Genomic DNA, 24296 nt, shown 5'->3' with positions numbered 1-24296 from the left:
TGACTTCATTGTGATTAAGGTTTATTGCTGCCGGGGAGCGACAGGACGAAGAATCATTTGCCACTTATTGGAAAGGGCCGTGGGGAGCATTCACTTGTGCCATGCTGGCATGATGGAGCCGCTCACGCCGGCACCAAGGGACCTGCCAGGCATCTGTCGCCTTTGTCCCAAGGCCGTTGTCCCCCAGCTGGGGAGGTGGGACATCAGGGTCACTGGTGGCATGGATGGGACAGTGATGCCAGTGCTGTGGATGGGACGGTGATGCCGGCTCTGCTGGAAACATCCCCATGGGACAAGGTGGTCTCCATCCCCAGGGGATGTGGGGACATCGAGCACCCTCACAGTGATGAAGTGCCCATGTTTTGTGGCTGGGGGGGACCTCAGGCATGTCCCCGTCACCTCCACAGCGTGGAGGACGGTGGGGGTTTTTGTGGCAATCACCAAAAATCACTCCCTGGGACCTGGCACTTCCTGGGTGGGGTGCACCAGGCAGAGAGCGGTGATGGGTGACACTGTGGGGGGCAGAGGCTGCCCCTTCCCCAGTGCGGGGACAGGAAACCCTCAGCCCTGTCCGCTCTCATTAAACACCTTTTCATCCTACTTTGATCTCCCTCCTGTGCCTGGGGTCAGCGCAGGTGATGATGGTGATGGCACCCAGGACTGGCACCTGTGGTGGTGGTGTGTGTGTGGGAGACCCTTCTCTGAAACCGGTGGGCCCCCCCCCAACCCTCTCAAGCTCAACCAATCGTGCCTGAAAAGCCAGGAACTGGTCAGGTTAGGGGAGGAAAAAGGATACTGGGCTTTACAGTAACGCACACTATAGAGCCACTGTTTCGGCAGTGACCCCCCTGGGTCAGAGGTGAAGGGTTTCCCAGGAGTGTCTTTGAAGAGAGCCATCTTTGATGAGAAAAGAGCCTCTATACAGATGTCTCATAATTACCATGAGAATGTGGAGCACATGGCTGCCGCGCCAGCCCCAAAGGGAGCTTTAATGGAATGTCATTAAAACACCCTGTTCGGGAGGTTTCTCTTCCCCCCTGCTTTGCCCCACTTTAACCTCTTTCAGGCTCAAATCCCGCCCCCACCTCCTCGATGTGCCTCGTTGCATCGATGCCGGGCATCCCAGCATCCACCTGAACCCCCTTGGGTTTGGGTACCCCGGTGCCGCACGGGGATGCTCAGGGTTCGAAGGCATTTGTTTGGGTCGAAGGAGGCAAATTCCTCCAGCCCAGGGGAGGTTTTGTGTGGGATGAGGAGGGATGTGCCCAGGCAGGACAGGACTGGCATCTCCATCCCCGGCAGAAGCCGTCTGAGTGCCTCCCAAAGGGGATTGATTTATTTTTGAATCAAATCTCTCTAAACCTAGCCCGGGGTGGTGCACAGGGGCAGCCCTGCCTGCAGTGAGGCCAAAGGCTTCCCTTCTCCCTCGCCATGGGCACCGCAGGCATCACCCATCAGCACCACAAATCTTGGGGAGCCGGGCTGTACCAGGGCCAGGCAGCAAACACTGACCCCAGCCCAGGTCTCCTCCCCAAAATTCAATTAAAGCCTCTCTGTGACGGTCTGGGTCCCTGGAGTGTGGCTGGGCTCCTCCATCCCCTGCCCTTGGCTGGCCCCCTCCACGTGATAAACCACCACTAATAAAACCAGCAGCGGGGCTAATATATCTGTAATCCACCTTTGATACATGGGGGACCCAGTGTCAAGGGCAGCGGCAGCCCCAGCGCAGCGCGTGAGGTTAATCTCTGTGAAATCGTCCCTTCAGCCTGGCTTTTATCCGCGTGTCAAGACGTCGGGGCAGGGAGGGTGAACGTGGCTGGGGGCACCGCTCAGCACAGCCGGGGCAGCACGCACTGAGACGTCCATCCCCGCTCCTGGAAGATTTTACTCCCTTTTACCCTTAACTCTGGTCGTCGGCGCATCTCTCTGGTGTCTCTCCAGGCCACAGCGAGCCAGCAATTTCCCTCCCAGCCGGGGAAATCTTTGGATGCAGCGACATCAACACACACATCTGAAACGGGACCCAAAAAACCAAACCTGTGTAAAGAGGGCCGATGGGAAAAATCTGAGCTGAGCAGTGAAACCTGAGCCTGGAGGTGGTCAGGGGCTTCATTTCAATGGTTGTGGGTTTTATTTAGGTCAAGCAGAGGAGGCAAAAAGTGTTTTAAAGCAGAAAACGACATTTTTTATCATTTCATATACCCCTACCATGGCTTGGCAGGGAGACACTAGGCTGTTCCCCTCCACAGTGTGGTGGGGAGATGGGGATGAACAGTGAAAGAGATGGAGGAGAATAGAGAGAGGTGGAGAGAGGGAGGGAGGGATGGGTGGAACTGAGGAAGGATGGACAGACAATACGGCATCCCTGGAAAACCAGGACATTTCAGGCTTGAGGGCACCTGTGCAGCCCCCCAGGACCCTGTTCAGCTTGGCTATGGGTGAGATTTCTCACTGGAAACATATTTCAAGTCCTCCCCAGATAAAAACCATCAGACCCACTTGCTTTGGCCCTCCCGGTCCTGGTACCACGGGCTCAGGCACTCGGGTCCCTCCTGGGCCGTGGTACCCAGCCGTGGTCACGCCGATGCAGCCCCAGCTGATGGAGCCCAGAAAGGCGACGTGCGGCAGGGGCGAGACCCTGGGGTGTGCGGGGATGCGGCGTCCTGCATCTTCTGTACACAGGGCCAGCTGGGAAACCATTTCTAAGGGAAAAAAAGGGAGTGATATTAAAAAAAAGAGTGGTGTCTTGGCTGAAGAAACATCCCCATTAGACACCCCGCAGCAGCGTGGCTCCTGGCCCCCTTCCATTGTCAGAGAAAGGTCAGCCCCTGACTAGTTAGTTATCATTAGCTAAGGCCAATTTAATCACGGTGATTGTGTATAAATCACTGCGGACAGACAGGGCACTTTCCTCCCTCCCTGCCTCCCTGGCTCAAAGGTTGACAAATCTCCCGGCCGTCTCCCCCCCACCCAGCTCCGTCAGCTGCCTGGGGCTTTCAGCCACTTTGCCAAATATTAAAGGACGTCGTAAATCACTGGGGCACTGCCCATCCATCAGCCTGTCGGCCTGAAGATCAGGGTCACGGGTATGAAAGATCAAGGGCCGAGCGGGAATGGCAGTGGGGCAGGAGTGGGGTGGACGGGCAATGTCGGAGGCCGGGAGGTAGCGGGGACGAGGGGATGCAGGGATGAGCCAGGAGGGATGGAGCCGCCCAAAAACAGCTCCCTTGCACCCAGGTCCTGCTTGCAGCGACTTTTCCCACCTCCCTTGTGTACCAGCAACCCGGTGTGGCACATGGGAATCAAAGCCGGGGTTAGAAACTGGTGTCTGGCAGGGAAAAAGAGAGCTCCTGCCCATCCCGAGGCTGCCTTGACAGTGCCGGTGGGATGCTCAGGGCTCAAGGGATGCTCGGGACTCAAGGATCTGCTTTCATCCACAACGCCCCTAACAATGCCTCTTGCCCTGCTGCAGGGGTTGGTTTCCGCACCCTGCCAAGTCAGTGACCGCAGCCAGCTGCCCCCACTGCCAGCACAGCTGAGGGAAACTGAGGCACGGAGAAAACCTCCCCACCCCGGCAGCAGCCACACAAAGCAGGACGGCGCCAGCAACCAGCATCCCCCATACACAGGGACCAGGACGCGGCCCAGAAGGATGAAGCCGGACAAGGCGTCCAACTTTCTATCGCCTCCCTCCCTCCCCACCTTCCTTTTCATCCTTTTTTATTTCCCCCCTCTTTTCTTGCCTTTTTTTTTTTTTTTTTATTTCAATCTAATTGAAGGGGGGGGGGTGGAAGATAAGAGCTGCCAGGGCTAATTACACCTCATTATTCCAAAGGATCTCTCACGCCTCACTTCTCCTCAAATGCTGGCAAAAGCGAGGGGGAGGGGGACGGCTATTAAGGGAAAAGCCTTGGTGGAAAACAAAGTTGGTTAATTCACACGGCGCAGCCCCTTGGTGGCTGCGTGGGGGCTCCTCTTCGCCTCCTGGGGCACCATGTCTGGCTTGTCCCCACCGTGGGGCTGCTGCCGGTGGGGCCGAGCAGGGCTTGGGGGTCCCTGGTGTGGATGGAGACCACCCTGGGGTGATGGGGCTGGTTTGGGGTGCTCTGAAGGCATCAAGGCCATGACCTTGGGTGTCCCCATGTCCATAGGCATCCCCACATCCCTGGGCGTCCCCACCTGGAGATGGTTGGCTTTGGCAGGTGGGCTTTGCACCAGGTGCCAAGGATGTCACCACCTCACTCCGTGTCTCCATTTCCCCTGCTCTGTGCATGGGTAAAATTCCCCCTAACCGCCTAAAGACCCTGCAAAAAATCATGCACAGCCCCAGGAGCCAGGATCCTGGCTGGGGTTGCAGCCTCCCCATGATTCAGAGGGAGGGTTTTAACCCCCAAATTTTGGGGGGGACCTGTTAGAGCAGGATGGATACAGGGGCTGATTTTTTTTAAGCATTCCCCTCTCCAGCCAGAAATTTCCCTGCCTATTTTCCAGCTCTTAACTTGCTTCCCAGGAGCACTTTGGGGAGAAATCCCACCTTCTCCAAGCCCCAGCACCCCAAAAAAAGAGAAGGGGAAGCTTTGGCCCCCGGCAGACACGAGGATGGGAGCATCCCTCCCAGTGTTGACGCTGGGGCAAGAGCACAGCTGACGCTGACCTTTCCCTCTTGAATTAGGAAAAGTTACGGCAGTGACTGTTTTCCACAGACACGCATCAAAGGTCTGGACCAGCGTCGCTGCAGCCTCTTCCACAAACCCAGTTTGCTTTCTCTGCACCATAAAATCCTACTTTTACTACCTCTAAAATGCATTTCCTCCATAAAACCACACACTGCAAATTTGATCAGCTCTCCAGGACAGTTACTTATTTATATTAAAAAGGAGGGATTTGATCATAAAGCAAGAAATTTCCCATTTGGCTTTGCCAGTGAAGGCTTCAGCCCTGCCTGCACGAAGTAAACCACAAATCTTTCCATGAGGCTGAGGATGGTCCTAAAAAGTTTTTGTACGTGGGATAATTAATAGTGGTAATATCTGAAGGATGAAGCTGAGGGTTGTTAAACTCAATTGATGGAGAGAAATAGGGATTTTATGAGGCATTTTGGGAATACTGTCCCTTGGCAGCTCCCGGCTGCGTCTGTAGCGCAGGCGTTTCGGCAGGGAGAGGTTGAGACCTTCCTCTGCCCACATGCACAGCCGGATCCAGGAGACAGAGAGATAACTCCATCCCTGAGTGCCCATCAGGTACCACATCCCCTGAGCGACATTAAAACAGCGATTGATAACATCCCTGTTTTCCATTGCTGAATCCTTACCCTGTTTCTCCCATCGGTCGCATTTTCTCTCACCTCCCCGTGCAATTTTGGTGGTCCCTCCTCAGCCTTTCTAGCTGGGTATCTTGTCCCGTGGGAGACAGGAGGATAATTCAGATAATTCAGGTAATTTAGATAATTGCAGCTGCAAACCCGCTTTCTCATTCTCCTGTTTTGTGCCCCAAAAGTCCTGACACCTTTTATTTAAATCCAGGAGGGCTAAATCAATTTCTTTCTTCTGTTTAAAAATCAAAAAGTAACCTTTAGCAAAAGCCAGAGAAGTTGATTATAGGAAATCTATAAAATTTCTATAAAATAAGGCCAGGAATACATCACTTCCTCGGGCTTGGAGGGATGAACTCTGAATTTACAAAGAGGAGCGGTGGCTTAGAGCAGGCTGTTAGAGGATGCCACCAGCCTTCAGTCATGGCTCTTACCAGGTATTTCAAGATAACAACAGATGAAAAAAAATAGATATTTATCTGGAACTTGCACATCACCCTGAATAGCCACTGAGCTGCAGGACTGTTAATTCACCCTTATTTTTCTAAGCGCAAAAGCAGGGAGAAGGGGAAAAAGGAATTAAACCTGATAATCCTCCCCAGCAATGGGAACGAGTCCTCCCCCCCCCCGAAAAGCCCCCAAACGAGCAGCTCCCTTCTTCGCTCTCCCTGTAAGTGCCTGCCGATGCCGACGGATTTTTCCCAGAGAAATGATATGTTGCTAAGAAATTATTTCAAACCCACCTTGCTGGACCGTAACCTTTCCCCTTTAAGCCGGTGCAGAGCGAGGAACCCTTGTCAGATCCAGCAAGCACTGAGCAGGAAAACGAATGAACAAGTAAGCGAATTAAAAAGGAAAGATTACCATCAATATTGCGTCGGTCTGAAGTTCGTTAATTTGTGGTTTAAAAGGCTCAGAGGAGTGTTAAACAAATCTCATCTATGCCGTGTTGCGGACACCTTTGTGCTTCTAATACCGTGGCAGAGAGCTGCTTTTATCCCAAGGAATTTGTTTTTCTTCTGTGTTGCTCCAGCACAAGCCAAAAGCAAATGTTCATTAAGCAAATGCAGGGATGCCTTTAAAAAAAAAAAAAACTAAATCACTCTTATCACTTTTAGATTCCAAACTTATTTCTAAAAACATAAATGGTTTGACTTGAACATTTTGTTAGTTTTTTCCCCAAACCCAGGGATGGGGTAGTGCTCATAAAGCTGGCTTTTATGGCTTTATAGCTCACCGTGTCTAGCGGCAGCCGAAGTTTTGCAGGCTGCACGTTACCCACTCGCTCCCAGCTCCCTCCGCCGCTCCCAGCCTTTAACTTTTCCCTTTGCAATAGTTAACAGCATTTTCTGCAAATATTGAGGCCACTTTGCCTATTCCTCGAAGGAAAAAAGCAGCGAGTTCTCCAGCCCAGCGTGCCTGTGCAGCTATCTTGGAAAAGAACAGAAAAGATACTTGCAGATTAATACTATTAAGTAGGATTTAAAAAAAATAAAAGCAATTGAGGTTGGATAATGCCTTCCATAACAAACCAGCTCTATTCTCCAGCGCCTGGCAGGTCCTTGTGTGCCCAGGGGCATTTAGCATGTCTTTAATGAAGCTGAAAGCTTTGTATTGAAATTGTACTTTAGGACTCTCCACACTGTGTGCACTCATTGCCACCTGAGGAACAAGCAGTGGTGTAAAACCCACGGCAATTGGCTTCGTAGGCAATGTAAACGGCCACACAGGGCGCAAATCAGTGCAGCACAAGGATAAAAACTGTGAAAAAGAGCCTTCAGCCAGCCCAGAATGGGCATGGGTTTTGGGCGAGCTCCTCTGCCGTGCTTGGGTCTCTTATCCAGCTCAAATCCGGCATAAATTCACCCTCCATGACCTGCTGCCGGGTGTCCTCCACCAGTGGGAATGGGGGACCGGGGGGGATAGAAAGGGGATGGAGGTAGATTTAGTGGATCCAATATGCTCACCAAGCAGACAAGGTGATTTTTCCTAATAGGAACATGCTTACTAAATTTTCAAGTATCTTTAAAGAAGCATTTATCTTCCCTCCAGTAAGAAGCTGAGGCTTTAGCTGAGGCTTTTATAATTTGTTAGAAAAGCTTTTATAATTTGTTAGAAAAGCTGAGACTTTTATAACTGCTGCTTAAACTTCCCCGAACCCTATGCAAACAATGGATCAGTATTGTTGCAAATAAATTTAGTTTAAAACACCAGAAAGCTTCTGGATATAATCAGTGTAAAGGACATTTCAAGTCAGTATTTTTTGCTATGATATCTCTGGAATAAGGATCTTCTGTGCCCACAGCGTTTGCATCATCCTTATGAGCTACAAGCCGTTGAACATTCAATCCCACTGCTCCGTTTGCTAAACGCCAGGTTTAATTCAGGTCCCTGAGAAGGCGACACAAAAAGGGCTTTTGGCAAAAGAAAAAAAAAAAATTGGAAGCTGAGAGAGGGTCTTTGTGGGGTGTAAAACAGCTCCTGGGAACGGCAAGTGAGGGATGTTATCAGAGGGAAATCGTCCCCGGAAAGTGCAAGGATCTGCCGAGGGGGAGACAGAGTGAAGCGAGGGAGCAGGATTCCCTGGGAAAGATGGGTCCTCTCCTGGGAAAAACAGCCAAGAGACCAAAAGCAGAGGAATTAAAAATGCACATGGCAGCATCAGAGAATGTTGAACATATTTTGCAATACTTTCTTGGGGGGAATGAAGATATATTCATGGCCACCCCAAAATAAAACCTCTGTATGTCCCTTTGTGGTGATTTGGGACTCAATTATTTGTTTCATCTTAGAAGGCGACTTCCCAAATATTTTCAGTGGCAAAAGCTCCAGCCAGCAAAGTCAGCCCAAATTCAAACTTTCAAAGGGTTTGGGGAACTTCTCTGCCCCCAAGCAGTCCTAAGGAAGACTCACTTCCCTCACTCTGTGAAAACAACACTGGTTTTGATGCCAGCTCAATATTTCCTTCTGAAATCCCATTTTTCAAGCCTTCATTCCATTTTCTTGACAGCATTTGTTTTGTGGTCATCGGACAATATATTTACCTTGCTTTCTTATCGTCCATTTTCTGGCAGACCTGATTGCATTAAAAATCTCTCACAAAGGCAAAACCAAGCAGATGATTAATTCAAATCCAACACAACCTATTTGGGGGTGTTTCTTTTACAAGATCCCTTGGCCCAGAGCAGCTGTTGCACAGCAAAGCTGGTTGAAATGCAGTCGGAAAGCCTTCAGCATAGCTAAGGACACTATATAGCTCTATAAAATCTAATTTATTTAATTAATTTATTCCCCCCTCTGTAGAAATGAACAACCAACAGGGTCTAACCTCAAGGTTGGCAATAGCGGGGAATGGGAAAATAAGCTGCAATGCAACGGGAGGATGCTTTCCCAACCTGCCGTGGCAAATGCTGGGCACAGCGGTGAAGCACCATGTTCGCAGACACAGGGTTGTCCCCCCTCTGCCTTTTTACCATATTATTCTCATTTTAAAAAGGCAGAGGGATAATGCTAGCCAAAAAGCTTAGTAGAACAGTGTAAATCTGGGGGTGGCTCCTTCAATGCTGGCAGGTTTGCCCCAGCTTCGGTGCAGCCGTGCATCTGGGGAGCCCTGGGGATGTGTCAAGGCCACGATCCTGGCAGAGGATGAACCCCCCCAGGACTCAAGATGGCCCCATTTCTCTGCACCACTGCAGGATCACCTTTGGGATTTGCCTAGAGTGTCTTGGAGGCAAAAAATAAAGCATCCTAAAGACAGCTCCCAGGCCTTTCCTGTCGTAACAGCTTTGGCATGCTTTTCTTTAATATTTTTAATTCCTCCTCCAAACTTGCAAAGACCCAGGTGAAGAGATGTGTAGGAAGGGCAGGTGGGTGCCAAGCACAGAGGAGGTTTATAGGGTTACCCTACATGCATCCCACGCTGCCTGGCATCCTCGGCCCAGGGACCTGCATCCCAGTAAAGTGCTTTGGCCCCCGGTTTGACGTCCCCAGGAGCATCGCAGCGGCCATGGGGGTGACCTGGGATGCTGCTGCTGCCCAATCCCTGCCCACACCCAGCTCCGGCTGGCAGCATCCCAGCGCATCTCCCTTTCCCAGCCTGTTGCTTTTGTATCCGCAGCTCTCTTTTTGAAAAGTCCTCTTTCTGAGGGCTCCCGTTCCCATTGGCGCCTGATTCTATCCCAGCACTCGCAGCCTCTGAGACCCATTTTAATTCCTTTCACAAAGAGACTTGTGGCTTTTTTTTTTTTTTTTCTCTCTTTCACTTGTTTTCCTTTGTGGGGGGATCAATGCAGCCTCCTCCAGCCTCTCAAGAGCTGACTTAAACATCCCTTAAACCACTATTTTTTTTCCTCTGGTTAGGAAAAGCCACACAAAACATGAGGCACGGGAAAGACAACCAACAGATACAAACCGAGAGGTTGTCGTGCTCTCCCCACCTCTTCCCCGCTTGCACTTTTCCCGCCAGTGATCATATTAATATTATTATTATTAATAATAATTTCTGGGCTGAGGTGGATTTTTGCTGCCTGCCAGCTGACACTCCAGCCTTGGCCAAAGTGAGACGCGGTGGGCGCTGATTGACAAGTCTCTTAAATTAAAAATAACCAACCAGCCTAAGGTCCATCAGGGTGGATCCTGACGGATGGGCCACGTCTATTCCATCTTTTCCATATTAACGCCTTGCTGTCCCGCCCTAGGGAAGTACAAAAGAAACGCGTTCTCATGCAGGGACACTCTCCCCCTACCCTTGTGCCTGGAAAACCAGCAAGGATGCTTTCACCAAAACAATAAATTGCCACAATTTCCCTCCTCTTGATTTTTTTAATGGAAAAACAAGAAATCCCAGAAAATTGTGGCTGAGGATTTCCACAGAGGGAATGGATGAAAAGTTTGCAAGGGAAGTTGTGGCGAGCACAAAGAGGCTACAGCTGCTTCCCACTGCTGGCCAGGAGAGCAATTTGCCACTGGCACTGAATTTGCTGCCGGAGGTGGGTTAGCTCCTGGTAGGATCCTGTTAGGATTTCTCATGTGAAAGCAAAGCAGCCGTGCTCTGCCTCTCACACCGGAGCTGCACGGGTTTGCCTGCCAGCTAACGCAACAGCATTTGAAGCTTTTCATTCCCACACGGCTGGACACACTTGTTTCCCTCCCCAGGCTAAAAATCAGCTAGAGATTAATGACTTTCTCGCTGGAAATATTCAGGGACAGAAAAAGAAACATTGCCTCCCCAACCACTGTTTAAAAATAAATAATTCCCCACTGCAAAAACCAAGGAGAGTAAACCCAAGACTATTCCGCTGACCAACTCTTAGTTAATCACAGAAATCAATTAACCATCCCTCCCTCATTTTACCTCGCTTAAAATAGCCCCACAAACCCTCAGCCAGTGTCTTACCCCCCGGGGAGCTCCTGCTCATCCGAGTTCTAATGTTGCCTGCAAAAGCACTGACCAATTTGCATAGCCGTGCTGGAGAGCTGGACTGGGTCGAGGTGACAGGGACAGCCTTTCCAGGCCCTGAATGGCATTGTGGGAAAAAAAAAACAAACAAAAAAAACCCCCCACCAAAACCCAACCCTCTAATCTCCAGGGATTCATGCCTTTCAGTGCTACGTGCCAGATTCGGAGCCCTGTTTGCTGCTGGCGAGCTCCGATGTCACAAAGGAAGCCGCCCGAGACACCCTGCCTGATTTTTACAGCAAATTGCAAACCCCTGCAAGGGTGAAGCAGGTTCAAGCCCAAGAGACATTTTCCCTTTAGACACGTCTGCAAGAGAGACAGGGTTTTTAATCCGCTAACATGGAACAGAAACATCGAGGACTTTGGTTTGGACAACCCTCCCCCCTTCAAAACGGCCAGGTGACGGATGCTGCAAGGTGGGTGATGGAGAGCAGCACTGCCACTGCAGCCATGAAGTTCAACCCACGTGCCAAAGGTTTGGCAGGAGCGAGGTCCGTGCTGCCGGCATCTGCACACGTGTGTGGGGCCGTGTTTTCCCCCCGTGGCCTTTGCTGCAGTCCCCACATTACCTGGGAGGGGAGAGGAGGTGGCGAAAGCTGCAGGAGCATCTCCCAATGAGGCAGCCATGTCAGATCGCTCCTGCCGGTGAGCCTGGCCGAGGGTTTTGGTTGCCTTGGCAGGAACCTGGTTTGCAAAGTGAAGTTCAACAGGTCAGTGGGAGCACCCAGAACCCCCTGATTTCTTCCACTCTTCCCAGCCAACCCCCCCCCCCACTCCTCCTCGGGGAGGAAGGCCTCTCGACTCCTGCGTCACAGCCACACAATTACACCAAATTTGAAAAGTCTGTGGCTGATTTACTCCATTTTCCAATCCCCCACGTGTTGTGAGGGATATTTCTCTATTTCCCTGTGTAAAGAAGCCCATAAATTGAAGATTAGTTTTTCCCCCTTTGGAACTCAACCATTTCCAGGTATTCTTGGGCTGAGCTGGCACCGGCAGGAGCTCAGCTGGGAGTTCATTTCCTTCTGCTTGGGAGCAAGGAAAAATCATTCCCTGAAGGTGTCCCCCATCTCCAGCCCATCTTCTCCCCAGACCTCTGCTAAAGGCAACAGAAAGGTCATTTAAAATCCCCCGCCAGAGCATTTTGGAGGCCTGGAGATGGACAGGGTGACTCCTGGGAAAGGGCGTTATTCCCATTTATAGGAGCAAACCCATAGAAGCAATTCCCCAGCTCTTTACTAATTCATCTGTGCCAAGCCAAAGCCTCTCCATCTCACAGCTGTGGAAGCAATGCTTCCCAATTGGAGGGTAGAGGAAGCCCAAATTTGCCACCATCTCAGAGCTGGTGAGGGAGCTCGGGGGACCCTGCGGCAACGTGGCTGCCCCAGGGTTTGGGGAGGGGGGGACACTCTCCAAGGGACACCTGGGGTTGGTTTTTCGAAGTCCCTCGCTCTTGTTTGACCTGTTAGATGGGCTGCAGCATGATGGAGCGAGCTCAGCCTGGGGGACCCCCTGGGTGATGTGAAAGCAGGAGTGGGGAAACTGAGGCACAGAGTGGAAATAGAGGGTCCTTTGATGTCCTTTTGGACATCAAACCCGCTGCTCCCTGGACGGCTCTGACGCTGAGCTTGGGACCTCTCCGTCCCGCAACCCCCGGGCCGCCTTTCCTCCCCTCCTTTCAGGCAGGTGGGCAGCAGAGCAGGCAGGGGAAGGGGGCCGGGGCAGGCAGGGATGGCCCTGGCAGCCCCCTCCTCCTCGCAAGCCCCACTACCACTCGCAAAGTGCTGCTGCCACCTCGTGGTACCGTGTCCCCGCTCGCCTGCTGTCCCCGCGTCCCCAAAGCCCCCCCCCCGGCAGCTCCAGGCTCCCGGCCGCATCCTGCACTCGGTAGGGCTGGGGGTCGGGCTCTCACCAGTGTCCGGAGGGTCCATACGCACCCAGTGACAACCTTGCACTGAAGCCACGCAGAGCCCAGACCTTCCTCTCCCACCACTCTACATGGACACCAGGACGCTGCATTTTAGCTGCTGGGGAAACTGAGGCACGCCTGAGCTTGCTGGTAGTCCCCAGCACCCCAGCTGCGTGCGCTGGGCACTGCCACCATCACTCACGGGGTTGGCATTCAGCGGAGACCAAACAGGGCAGGGGACAACTCCTGGTTCCTCTGCAAAGCGGTGGCTGCGTCCAGCCGCATCTGCTCCCATCTTTTTTTAGCCTCAGCGCTTCCCGGCCATGGAGCTGCCCAGCCTTGGAGCAGGTGCTTGGGGCTGGTGATTTATCTGCACGTCAGCATCTCGGGAGCGTCTCCGAGCAGCATCCAGGGGAGCGGGATGGATGGTCTTGCTCCGGAGGCAGCTGAGTGATGCCAGCCCCACGTGGATGTGCTGTACCATGGGTGGAGAGGACCATGGGACTTGGGTTACACCTTCAAGCAAGGCGGTTAAAGGATGCAGCTCCTTGATTCTTCCCAGACCTTCTCAAGATCTTCCCTCTCCAGAGGTAGCACTGAGATTTCTGGTCCTCCCAGCACCTGCCCTTCTCCGGGACCTCCTGAGCTCTCCAAGCAAGGGAGAGGGAAAGCTCTGGGCTGGAGAAATCTGGAGGAAGAGTTTAACTTGACTCCAGACTTGCATCTTCATCGGTTTTTCCATCTCCTTCCTTGCAGAGCCGGGAGAAGAGCAGTTGCTTGCAGGCACAGGCTCTTAATTCCCAGCCCTGCTGTGGCAGGGGAAGGCACCCAGGCCGGGTGCTCCCACGCTCAAGGAGGCAGGTGCTGCTGAAAGAAGAGCCTGCCTTGAATTTCCAGCAGTGCTCTGCATTCCCAACCTGCTCATTTTTCCCAGAGCTTGGAGAAACCCCTGAGATCAGCAGCTCTGAGTGGTCCGGCCAGGACCCCATGTCCATCTCGCATGCAGTTTGCTCTGCCCACAGATTTGAAGTGCGCAGTTGGGAAGCCTTTGGCTCTCCCTCCTTTTCCCTTCCCCTCCCCACTGGAATCCGGCTTTCGGGATCAAAAATACTACTGGCTATTTTTAAAGCATCAACTTAGCCCCCTCTCCTCCAGCTCGCGGTGACGGATCGGGCTGTCATAAAGTTCAGCTGTTTTCTGCTCCCTCTGCACTGAGCCCAGGGCGTTAACAGCCATGATTCCCTCCTCACTCCTGCCCGGAGCCAAACCCACACCGGGTACCAGGACTCACGTCTGGAAGGTCTGGGGGCATTCGGTGGTCTGTCCTGTGGCTGGTCAGAGTGGCATTTGCTGGGGTAAGTGGAGCACTGGGATCCTTGGCAGAGGTTTGGGGAGGGAGGGATGGGAGTTTTATGCCAAGCACGTTGTGGAAAGAAGGGTGGATGCTTTGAGTTCGAGCAGGCACTGTGCAAACAGCCCGTCCGCTGCTGTGTCTGTACCTGGAGAGAAGTGAGATCCTCTCTTCCAACTCTCCAGCAAATCCTGCCTTCCCCAGGCCCCTCTTCCAACTCCGATCCCAGCCCTGCAGCTTGGCTCAGCTCTCCCCTGCAGCTCCCAGGGGATGCTGGCTGCTGTGCTGTGGTCCAGGGAGCGCGGGGATGACATTCACAGCTTGGCTCATCCCCTGCCTCCAACCTGAGGAGCCTGGCTGATCCCACTTGCGCAGGGATGCTCAGGAAAGGCTGGCAGAGCTCTCCGGGACAGTGGCTTAACTGAGCCGCGTTCAGGAGCAGTGTGGATGTGCTGTGCACACACAGGCTGTACGCTCTCACCTTGCAATGCTGGTGGGTGGCAGGAGGGTTTGCTCGTGTCCACAGCTCTGATGGAGGCAGACAAGCTCCTGATGCCTCTTTAGGTATGTTTTGCCATGTTTCCCCATCCACACAGGCCATTTTGGGTGCAAATCCACATCAGCTCAGACCAGGGCTCCTGGCAGCAGTGGGTTTGCAGACAGGGCTGATGCCAGCTCAGAACCAAGCTGGGGCTGGTCTCCCTCAGCAAATTAAATCTCCAGAGCACTCGGGTTAAACCAAACTCTTGCTAAACTCATTGTGTTAGTGATTGGGCTAGATAGGGGCTGGAGCTGAGCTGTGACCATGCTGTTCCAACCTTTGGAGGGATGGCATTGCTCCAGACGACAATCCATGTGGGTGATGTTCACAGGCAGAGCTGCACATTACCCGCTTTGCACCAAAAATTACACAGCTGCCTCGATCAAGGTCTCTTCCCCTCTCCTAGGGCATTGCAGTGCTTGGGAAAGCCTCATCTTTTTGGGCAGGAGGATCTGGGTGAGGCCAGCTGCTCTGCAGCCCCCTCAGTGGCAGGATCCAGTGCTTTGTGCCTCCTAGATCTCCAGCTGATTTTGCTGGTGGGAAGGAGGGGGGAGTTGGCTTTCAGAAGCAGTTTGATCACAGATGCTTTTGTCTTGGTACCATGACTCTCTGCCAGCTTGGGAGAGATTCCCAGCCTCCTCAGCCCAACATATGCCTGCAGCCCCCAGCTTGGAGAGCTGCTGTGCACTGATGGCGTTAAAGCAACGGATGGCCCCGTTTCATGGCATGGCCAGGATCCAGCACATCGCCAGGGACATGCACCCATAACGCTGAGTCTCGGGGCTGCAAGGAGAGCCCCACAACCTGGCCTCTGGGCTGCAGCAACCTGGATATCCCAGTTTGGTTTCTCTATTCCAAGTTTCCCCTCCCCTGTCCAAATGAAGCGGGTGGGTGGGATGCCGAGAGGCCTCCGCTCTCACCAAGCCCAGATGGTACCGTCTGCTGTTCCAGAAGAATTCCCACCTGCCCACCCCTGCTCCCACCCCGTGTGTAACCGATTCCCTCAGTGGGTGTCTGTGCCTCCCCGTGCCAGGGGCTCGCTGTGGGGAAACCTACGGCAGCAGATGGGGAGAATACCAGGCGTCCAAGGCATGGCCAGGGTGGACCTTGGGAGGCTACACTGAGATATGGGTCTTATTTTTTAAACAACATTTTTTCCACTCCCTGGTTATCCCTTGTTACCAGGTAACAGAGACCCAGTGCATAAATACTGGGCAGGGAAAAGAGCTGCAAAGCCTCCATGCACCCCAGGAGCAAAAAAACCCCCAAAAACGGGCATCTAAAACCTTCCTCCTCCAGTGGCTGCTGATGTAAATCCCAGCTGGGATTTGAACCCAAGCTGGTATTTATTCTTTGTTTTCCTTTCTTCTATCCATTGCCCCCAAGATGTACTGTTACACTTAAAACAAGAGTCTGGCTATAGATTAAAGCTTGTTCTGCAGTACGCAGCCGTGATCCCTCCTTTTCTCCCCAATTCCCTGGGTGAAGAGCAGTTCAGCAGCTGCCATGACCCACGCCAGTACTGGCTGCTTGGTTCATGCAGCAGGAGAGCTTGTGCCAGGGTCAGAGCAGAAGAGGAGAGGGTCAGAGGGGGAAACCCCTTTCCCTCCCATCCCTAAACAAACCAAACTGGTCTCGAGATGCACTGCAGAAATCGGGAGCAATTCCCCCAGGAGGGGCATGGTGGTACCTGGGGGGATTTGGTTAAGTTCCATCTGCTCTCCTGGGCTCAGGTAAGCATGAGGCTGCTGGTGTGAAGGTGTCAAGGGCACTGTGGGTCTGCGAGGCTTCAGTCCCTGCTGTGAGGAGCAAGACCTGGAAAACAGGAGGAATTTGGTTTAGGAGGCAGGAGGCTTTTCTGAATGGGTTCCCAAAGGGGTTTGTGGGTGCTGGGAGCACTATGGGACCTGCTTTCAATCCTTGCCCTCCAGGTATAACTGCCAGGCACCCTAAATGGACAGGCCACCGCTGCAAAAGCCTGACCTGGACATTTCCCCGCCATTTCTCCTCCCTGCAGGGACAGGGGTTTGCACAGCTGCTCTCTGCACCCAAGCCCTTGCAGGTGGGCTTTCCGGAACCCAGCCAGCACAGCCCGGCGTTCATCGACCCCGGGGGACACCGGCTACCTTTGGCCCATGCTGTGTTTGCGTTCAGGACTTGGCTGTGCCCCAGGAGGGGAAGCTATGAGAGATACAGCTGAAAAAGTATTCCCTGTGGGGATACACCCCACAGGGAAAAGCACAGTGCTTTTCCATGGGGACTCACTCCACAGGGGTGCAGGCAGGTGGTTGCAATATCACCCAAGGAAGGAAAACCAGGTAGCTCCAAGAAAGCCAGCTCCTGCAGCCTGTGCTGCACCCAAAAGTGATGTGACCCCACACCACCAAGTAGCATCACCCAGCCAGGGGGTCTGGGGCCTCCCACCTCCTCCTCGAGCTCCTCTGCTCCCCCCCCTTGCCGCACACCATCTCTCTCTGCCCCCTCCGCTTGTTGTTCTTGGCTGGGATTTAGCCTGTCTAAATTTAGGCAGATCTATTTCAACACCCATCCTCTGCCCTGCAGGGGGAAGAGGACGGAGCAAAGGTAGCTGGGGAGGAAGAGCAGGGACCGCGGTGCCCTGCGGTGGGGTCTGCTCCCCGCGCCCCTGGCCAGGCTTTCCCCACCAGCACCCTGGATTTTATCTGGCTGCGAGACCATGGAGGTGCCCAGGACTGAGGTTGGCATTTTCCCAGCTGTCATCCCATGGATTTCTCTGGGTGTCACTTGGGGTAGAGCTGGGTGACAAGGACAAGCCAGCCCATGTGTCCACCAGGCAAGGAGCTCCCTGCACTGGGAGCCAGCTCATCTCCAGAGGAGGCTGATGCAGGTGAGTGGGGCTGCAGCAAAGCAAGGATGAGGGTCCGAGGCACAGGACATCGGCACTGGCACCCACGGGTGCTCCAGGGTCCGGTCCCATGGGCAGGTGGCCCCAAACAGAGGGAGAACTGGGGTGCCCAAGTACCCCTCGCTGCCCTGCCTGGCACAGCCAGAAACCATCCATCTCCCCGCAGAGGTGGCATCACCTTGGGCTTGTGGAACATCTCTAACTGCTGCTACTGCCTTTCTCCTAACGCCACTGGGGTCAGGACATCCCAAAGAAAGTCCTGCTGCCTGCAGGACCCATGGCAGGGCCTCTCCTTGCCCCTGCCAGAGCCACACTTCTCTGCTACACATTAACCAGCTGTTTATCTGCTAAGCGTTGCACCAGGGACAGGTCCCCTCCACGTCATCACCTCCAGGGGATTGGGGGGGGTAGTGCTGAGGGGTCACTAGCTCCTGTGAACCCCAAGAAAGATGCTCAGCCTGGTCAAACAGGGTCAGACCAAGTAGGGTGGGACATGACAGAGCAAGTGCCAGGCATCGGAGGAGGATCAGAGCAGACAGTCAGTCTGCTTTTACCTCGCTCACCAGTATACATCCAACACGAGCCTAGTTCCCAATTCCCAGTACTGGGTCTCGTGTCCCCATGCCCCAGGGCTCCAGAGACCACTCTCCCCCTTCCAGCATGGTCGGCTCAGCTTGTCCTCACTGCCAAGAGCAGCTGGTGGTCAGAGCATCGCCAGCAGGTCTGAAGCATGTTTTCACTCCAGACATCTGCCCTGTTAGCCATTAATCCAGCTGGCAGAGGAACAGGGGGGCAGCCAGCATTCAGCTATGTTACCATGCCAGCCAGTACAACTAATGGCGGTTGTTCGACGGCTGCAGCCATGGCAAAGGGAGCTGAAAGGTGCTAGACAGAGCTGGTAGAGCTGTGATTTCTCCTTTTCTGAGAAAAAGATGAGAATTCCATCTCTTCTCCCCCATGGTTGCAGTTTACACTTACTAGCAATCACAGTGTCAGTAATATCGACTGCTTGGGCTGCCCAGGGTACCAGGCACAGGCACATCACCATGAGTGTCAGCCTCTGGCAACCAGCACCTCACACAAGCTAAAGAGGAGAAAAAAATAAATACTGATTTCACATACAGCAGTTTCAAAAGGACTTTTGCAAAAGGCTATTTGACTAACAAGTGACTAATAACTGGCTGTTAAAATAAGCCACCAAGGATTCAAATCCCCAGCACTGATGAAGCACAACGGAAGTTAAATTTTTTCCGTGGCTACGCTTCCTCCTGCTGCAGCCCACTGTCTGGATGTGTGCAGCTTCTTGCACTCCCCCTCCAGCCAGCTCAAGCCCCCCAGCACCCAGGGAGCAGCCAGAGCTGGCACAGCAGGGGGGAAAGGTGGAGTATGGCTGAAAGCATGTTTCCCAGCTTTGAGGGGAACCTGGACACAGGTTTTTTGAGGGAGCAGGAGGTGCTGTTATCACCCAGTGGTGCTGGCTGTGGACGTCATGACAGTCGCACTTATAATTTGGCTTTTCAACTCCTATCCCCTTGGATGCTGTGCTCCAAACCTTCATTTTGGTGGGGGCAGCAGCAGGCCAGAGGCAGCCCACGCTGCACCCAACATGTAGGACAGTTTGGGTCTTCTCCGCACTCATTGGCTGCTCACATCCCTGCTGTGCAGTTTCTCCAAGCCCCTGGAGCTCACTGATCCTCTCCAAGGGCAGCTGGAAGCTTTAACTTTTTGACACACTGAACTACACAGCACAGCTGCCTCAGGGCGGAAGATGAGAGCTGCAGTGGTTGAAAGCAGTGAAAAACCCAAACCCTCCGGGATTTTGCTCAAAAGCTTGCCTCCCCCCCGACAGCCAGTAGTGCAGCCAAGCCCTGCAGGGCCATGTTTGGCAGCTGCCTGGATGCTGGCAGCTCCATACCTGCAGCAGCTCACATTTAGTGGCACTTCTGAGATCCCACCTCTGCTTTTCTTCTAGGGGACCTGCTGAATGAAGCTGAGACAAGCCAGCGGGTGAGCAGCTCCCCAGGCTCTGCATGGATTGGAATGGGGAAACCTGCCTGCAGTGAGAGCCCAGGGCAGCTAGAAAACCCCAGCTTCTTCCTTCGAGCTCTCTTCCTCCTCCTGTTCTGCGGGCATGGTAAGGAACTGCATGGGCAGAGCCATGCCAGGGTCACATCCCTGGCAAGGATATCCGTGGGAGCTGCAGCCCCAGGGTGCAGGGAGGGTACAAGCTCCTGGGAGGTGACTGGAGCAAGTAGAAGCTCGTCTCATGGCAGCTGTAAGGCTCAGGCAGTATCAGAGTGCCCTTGGCCCACCACAGCCAGAGGGAAGGGCAGGCAGCATTCTCACCAACATCACCTGCCCCTACCAGGGTAGCCTCCGCAACAAGACCATCCCCCTGCTCTCCTGCAGCAGGCACTTTCCCTGGGAAAGCCCTTAAAGCCTGTATTACCTCCCAAGATAAGACAGGGACAAGAGGGTACCAGGACCAGCCAAAGTCCAGGGTCTTCTAGCAAAAGGCACCAGCCATATCCATCACTCGGTCCCTCGCTTTCCTTCCTGCATCCCAAGCGCTCTGCTAGGGGGAACTGAGACCCACATCCTGCAACACCTAAATTCACTTCCCAGCACCTTGCCCAACCCAGCTTACATTCATCTACTGCAAGGGCAGCTATCCCTTATAACCCCTCTGCTTAATGAGCTAAATCATCCCTGCTGGAGCGAGTTCGTTAGCTCTCCCGGAGCTATGGTACATGGCACTGCCTTCTGCAGCACGGAGAAATCACGTTTGAGGGGTGCAGGCAGTCAAGCCTCTTGTGAAAGAGCAATTGCATGGCCCAGCCAAGGTTGAAATGGGAAGAAGGGGTTTCCCAGCTCAGAAATTCCTGTTTGTCCCCTGGCAAGCCCTGGGGTGAAGAACCTCCATCTGAGCCATGTCCTAGGGCCACAGTCACAACTGCCGCCCTGGCTCTTGGCCACACTCCTGCCCCAGGTACGATCTCACATCCCAGTTGCTTCAGGACACTCCTTTGTTCCCATGACTTCCCCCAGGCTGTCCTCTGTGCTGGGCTCCAGCCTGTTTCTGCAGCAGGCAACCCTGGATTCATTCCCCTCAGGCATGTAAGAAGCAGGTCATTTAAACCGGCCACTGAGTTTGTTAAAACAGGGAGATAAGTGCTTCCAGAAACTGTCTCCATCATGAGATCTGGAGCGGTCCAGATGATGGGAGGTGGTGGGAGGAGAAGGGGCTACCCTTCCCCACCCCTACAGCTCTACCAGGATGCCCTGAGCCATCCCGTCTCTCCCAGTTTCTTCCCAGTGCAAGATCCTGCGCTGCAACTCCGAGTACGTGGCTGCCACCCTCAACCTACGTGGCTCCAACAGGAATGCAGCGTACTGCAATGCTCTCCGCTCCTACTCCCACTGCACCCGCAAGACGGCTCGCACGTGCCGGGGTGACCTGGCCTACCACTCTGCCGTCCATGGCATCGAGGACCTCATGATCCAAAACAACTGCTCCAAGGAGGGTCCCACATCGCCGCCCCGACCCCGGCCCCCGGCCCCCAACCATCAGGGCTTTGAGTCTCTCGATATCTGCAACTATGAGAAGAGTTTTCTCTACAAGCATGGCCAGCCCCCCAGCTACCAGCACTGTGCAGCTTTCGGGGACCCCCACATCCGCACTTTCCATGATGACTTCCACACTTGCCGAGTGGAGGGCTCCTGGCCTCTCTTGGACAATGACTACTTGTTTGTGCAAGCAACCAGCTCTCCGGTGGCAAAGGGGTCCAACGCTACGGTCACTAGCAAGGTAACACTCGTGCATAGGGCTTGGCAGCAAAGCCATACACCTCTGGGATGCAGCAACAGCTTAGGGCACTCCCTAAAATGTCTGGGGAGGGCAGCAATAACTTCAGCTAAACCCACATGGGATCAGGAATGAATGTCTGCAGGAACAAGTGGGATGAAGGTCCCTGAGGGGACCAGAGAGGCTTGCAAATGCTCCCATTGCTGCCTGGGGATGGGTTACTGTGTGGTTCATGGGTTACCTGCATGCAGCCCAGCCAGGCTTGGCTCCATCTCAGTTTTCAATTGCTTACATGGTATTAAAGAAAGTAGGGAAGGTGCTGCTTTCCCAAAAGGACTGCAGCAATGTGGGAGAGATGGTTTGGGGCAGAGGGGGATGCATCGGTGAAGCAGACGTGTGCAATCTGCTTTGCCCTCCCCTAGATAGCTGGTACTTGGGGTAGGGACATGGCCGCCACTCTCACACCCGGCAAGTGAGATCAAACCCCCTTTGATCTGCCCTCTGCAGCTCACCATCATCTTCAAGAACATGAAGGAATGCATTGACCAGAAGGTCTACCAGGCTGAGATAGACAACCTCCCAGCAGCCTTCGAGGATGGCTCAGTGAACGGGGGCGAGAGGCCGGGTGGGAGCAGCTTGGTTATCCGGGAGCGCAGTCCCGGGCAGCATGTGGAAATCCAGGCGGAGTACATCGGCACCACCATCGCTGTCCGTCAGGCCGGCCATCAGCTCTCCTTCTCCATCCGGGCAGCCGAGGAGGTGGCACGTGCCTTCACGGAGGAGCAAGACCTGCAGCTCTGCGTGGGCGGCTGCCCCCACAGTCAGCGCATCTCCCGCAGCGAGTGCTGCCGCAGCCGCGTGGCGACTGAGATGGCCCGGGCACTCTGCAAGGAATTGTTGCCCGTGGAGGATGTCTACTTCCAGTCGTGTGTCTTTGATGTGGTGACCTCGGGGGATGCCAACTTCACCATGGCAGCTCACAGGGCCCTGGAGGATGCCAGGGTCTTCCTTCCCAATGCTGAGAAACTGCACATCTTCCAGGCTGGGGCAGGCTGCCCACACATCTCTTCTTCCTTCCTCCTCCTCCTCCTCACCTCTGGTCTTTGGGCTGTTTCGTTGCACTTTTAACTCTTGCTGGCATTGCATAGAGCCAGTCCACAGGGGTAACGCGAGAGAGCTGCTGACTCAAGTCCCATGCCTTGCAGATCAAGAGGGTTGCCTTACCTAGGATCAAGTGTCTCTGTGGCAATAAGGAATCAGAGACCCAGACCTTTGGAGAGGGGAGCGCTGGAGATGAAAGACTGCGAAACACTGGCTTGCATCCACTGTTCTCGCACGTACAGCACCAATTGAACCTGGTTCCTCTCCCGAAGGCAGATCACAATTTTTTTCTGTTGGATTTGGATGCATTTCTTTTTTCTAAAGATGAGGATGTTGCTGCTGTATCAAAGAAAAAGAAACACCCAGGGTGAAGACACATTTAGAAAACCTCTCTGCCCTTCAAAGCCTTTCCATAAACTTGCTTTACACCTTTCTTCCAGTGTTACTGCAGCAGACTTTTATTCAGGAACCTTACAGATTCAGAAATAATGGGCTCAAAGCCCGGATCCCAGTTTTTAGCAGTGAAAAAATGTTGTTTGGTGGATTTGGGGCCCCTTGACCCAGCTGCTACCAAAGCAATGCAAGAGCGAAGCAAGGCAACAAGTTGGTTATCGGAGTGTTGTGACCAAGGTTTGAGATTTTTGACCTAGAAATCAACCATTTTGTACTGTATTCTCCTCTCTCTGGATTAGTAATGTGCTCATTTCCAGCATCGGGAGCTGCGGAGCATCAGGTCTCTGACATTTCAGGCTATCGTTGCTATTTTTCCTTGTTGTCTTGGCACCTGTCTAGGACTCAATATAGCCAGTTCTGGACTTTGGACCAGCGTTGAGTTTCAGTGAGGAAAAATACCCCTTGGTATTCCTCTCCCTTGGGCCCAACTTTCTCTGTCACTGTCACAACCCCGTTCAAATCCAACCCAGACTGTGGGTTTCACTTGCAAAAGAGAATTAATAATGAAGACACAGAGCTGGCAAAAGGCCATATGACTGTATCGATGGGCAGGGGAACTATTAGCAGATGTACATAAATACAGAGGTAAGGCCAAATTAGATGTTTAGTATATTTAAGAGGTTTTAAGTAAAGCACCTAGAGTTCTATATGATAAGAAATATTTTCCATATTGAAAGACTTTTTTTTTAATAAAGAGGGCTCATATTAAAAACTTTGCCATTCCTGTCCCATGGAGCCATAAGAAGAGCCTTGTAAAGCCTCATGGAGGCAGAGAAGTGAGCTGGCAGACATGGGCAGGATTTGGGCATGCAGCTCGGGGAAAGAGAACTGCAGATCATCCAGGTACGGAGGATCTGTCACGATGTAAAGCAAGGTTTTACAATTCATGTTTCAGTGTATCTGCAGTTTCTTTGGTCATTTTTTTTTTTCTCTTGCTCTTCTGCCAAGGGCACAGAGAGTAATTACAGAAATGTTTCTTAGATATCTCAGCATATTTCCTCCTCCAACATGCACTCAAAGCACATGGTGACTAGCATGAGAGTTTCTCTGTTTCTTGTATGGTGCTCTCGCTAATCCCTGAACGTTCTGACATTAAAGGTGTCTATTTTTGAAGTCCTCATTTCCTGTCATCTGTCTCTTTATTTCTTTGGTCGGCAGCAGCAGGTGAAGATAATAATATCTCGCCTTCCACCCACTGCTCCTTTTACTCTGGAGCACTTTGTGGTCTATATATACATGCACTGAATGAGGAGAGGAAGCCAGCCTGCCTTGCTGCTCTGCTCCACCAATTTGCAGGAGACTGTAAGTCCCCCTCATAGCAATGTTCCCCATAGGGGTAAAATCCTCAGGAGCTCTGAAGAGGCTGCAGGGTTGATAGATGCTGGAGCTACTTAGAGAAACAGGAGTGACTTATCTAGTAACAAAAGGTAGCCACTCCCAGGGTGTGAAACAGCAGCTCTTCAACAGCACGCAGCGATGCTAT

General features: G+C 53.0%; 1 protein-coding gene and 1 long non-coding RNA gene across 7 annotated transcripts; one reads left to right on the top strand and one right to left on the bottom strand.

Annotated features, from left to right (window-relative positions):
- LOC128146005 (uncharacterized) lies at positions 1–21861 on the bottom strand. 5 transcript variants are annotated; one of them, XR_008236656.1, is made up of 8 exons: positions 21772–21861; positions 18433–18538; positions 16261–16385; positions 10707–11453; positions 6549–6742; positions 6176–6387; positions 2500–2702; positions 1–2011 (listed from the first exon to the last, which is right to left on the bottom strand). It is a non-coding gene; the product is annotated as an uncharacterized LOC128146005 (long non-coding RNA). The 5 variants fall into 5 exon arrangements; XR_008236657.1 differs by having other exon boundaries at positions 6055–6387; positions 6549–6738; XR_008236655.1 differs by having other exon boundaries at positions 6549–6738.
- On the top strand, positions 13859–23933 carry HJV (hemojuvelin BMP co-receptor). 2 transcript variants are annotated; one of them, XM_052796951.1, is made up of 4 exons: positions 13859–14033; positions 19427–19588; positions 20760–21262; positions 21767–23933. In XM_052796951.1, the coding sequence occupies exons 1-4, from the start codon at positions 13913–13915 to the stop codon at positions 22385–22387; spliced, it is 1407 nt and encodes a 468-aa protein (XP_052652911.1). In that variant the 5' UTR covers positions 13859–13912; the 3' UTR covers positions 22388–23933. The 2 variants fall into 2 exon arrangements, with proteins under 2 accessions (XP_052652911.1, XP_052652912.1); XM_052796952.1 differs by lacking the exon at positions 13859–14033 and adding an exon at positions 17139–17436.
- Positions 23934–24296: the final 363 nt, after the last annotated feature.

This window comes from Harpia harpyja, chromosome 9 (genome assembly GCF_026419915.1).
Source record: "Harpia harpyja isolate bHarHar1 chromosome 9, bHarHar1 primary haplotype, whole genome shotgun sequence".
NCBI classification, from domain to species: Eukaryota; Metazoa; Chordata; class Aves; order Accipitriformes; family Accipitridae; genus Harpia; species Harpia harpyja.
This window is presented reverse-complemented; position numbering and strand designations above follow the sequence as displayed.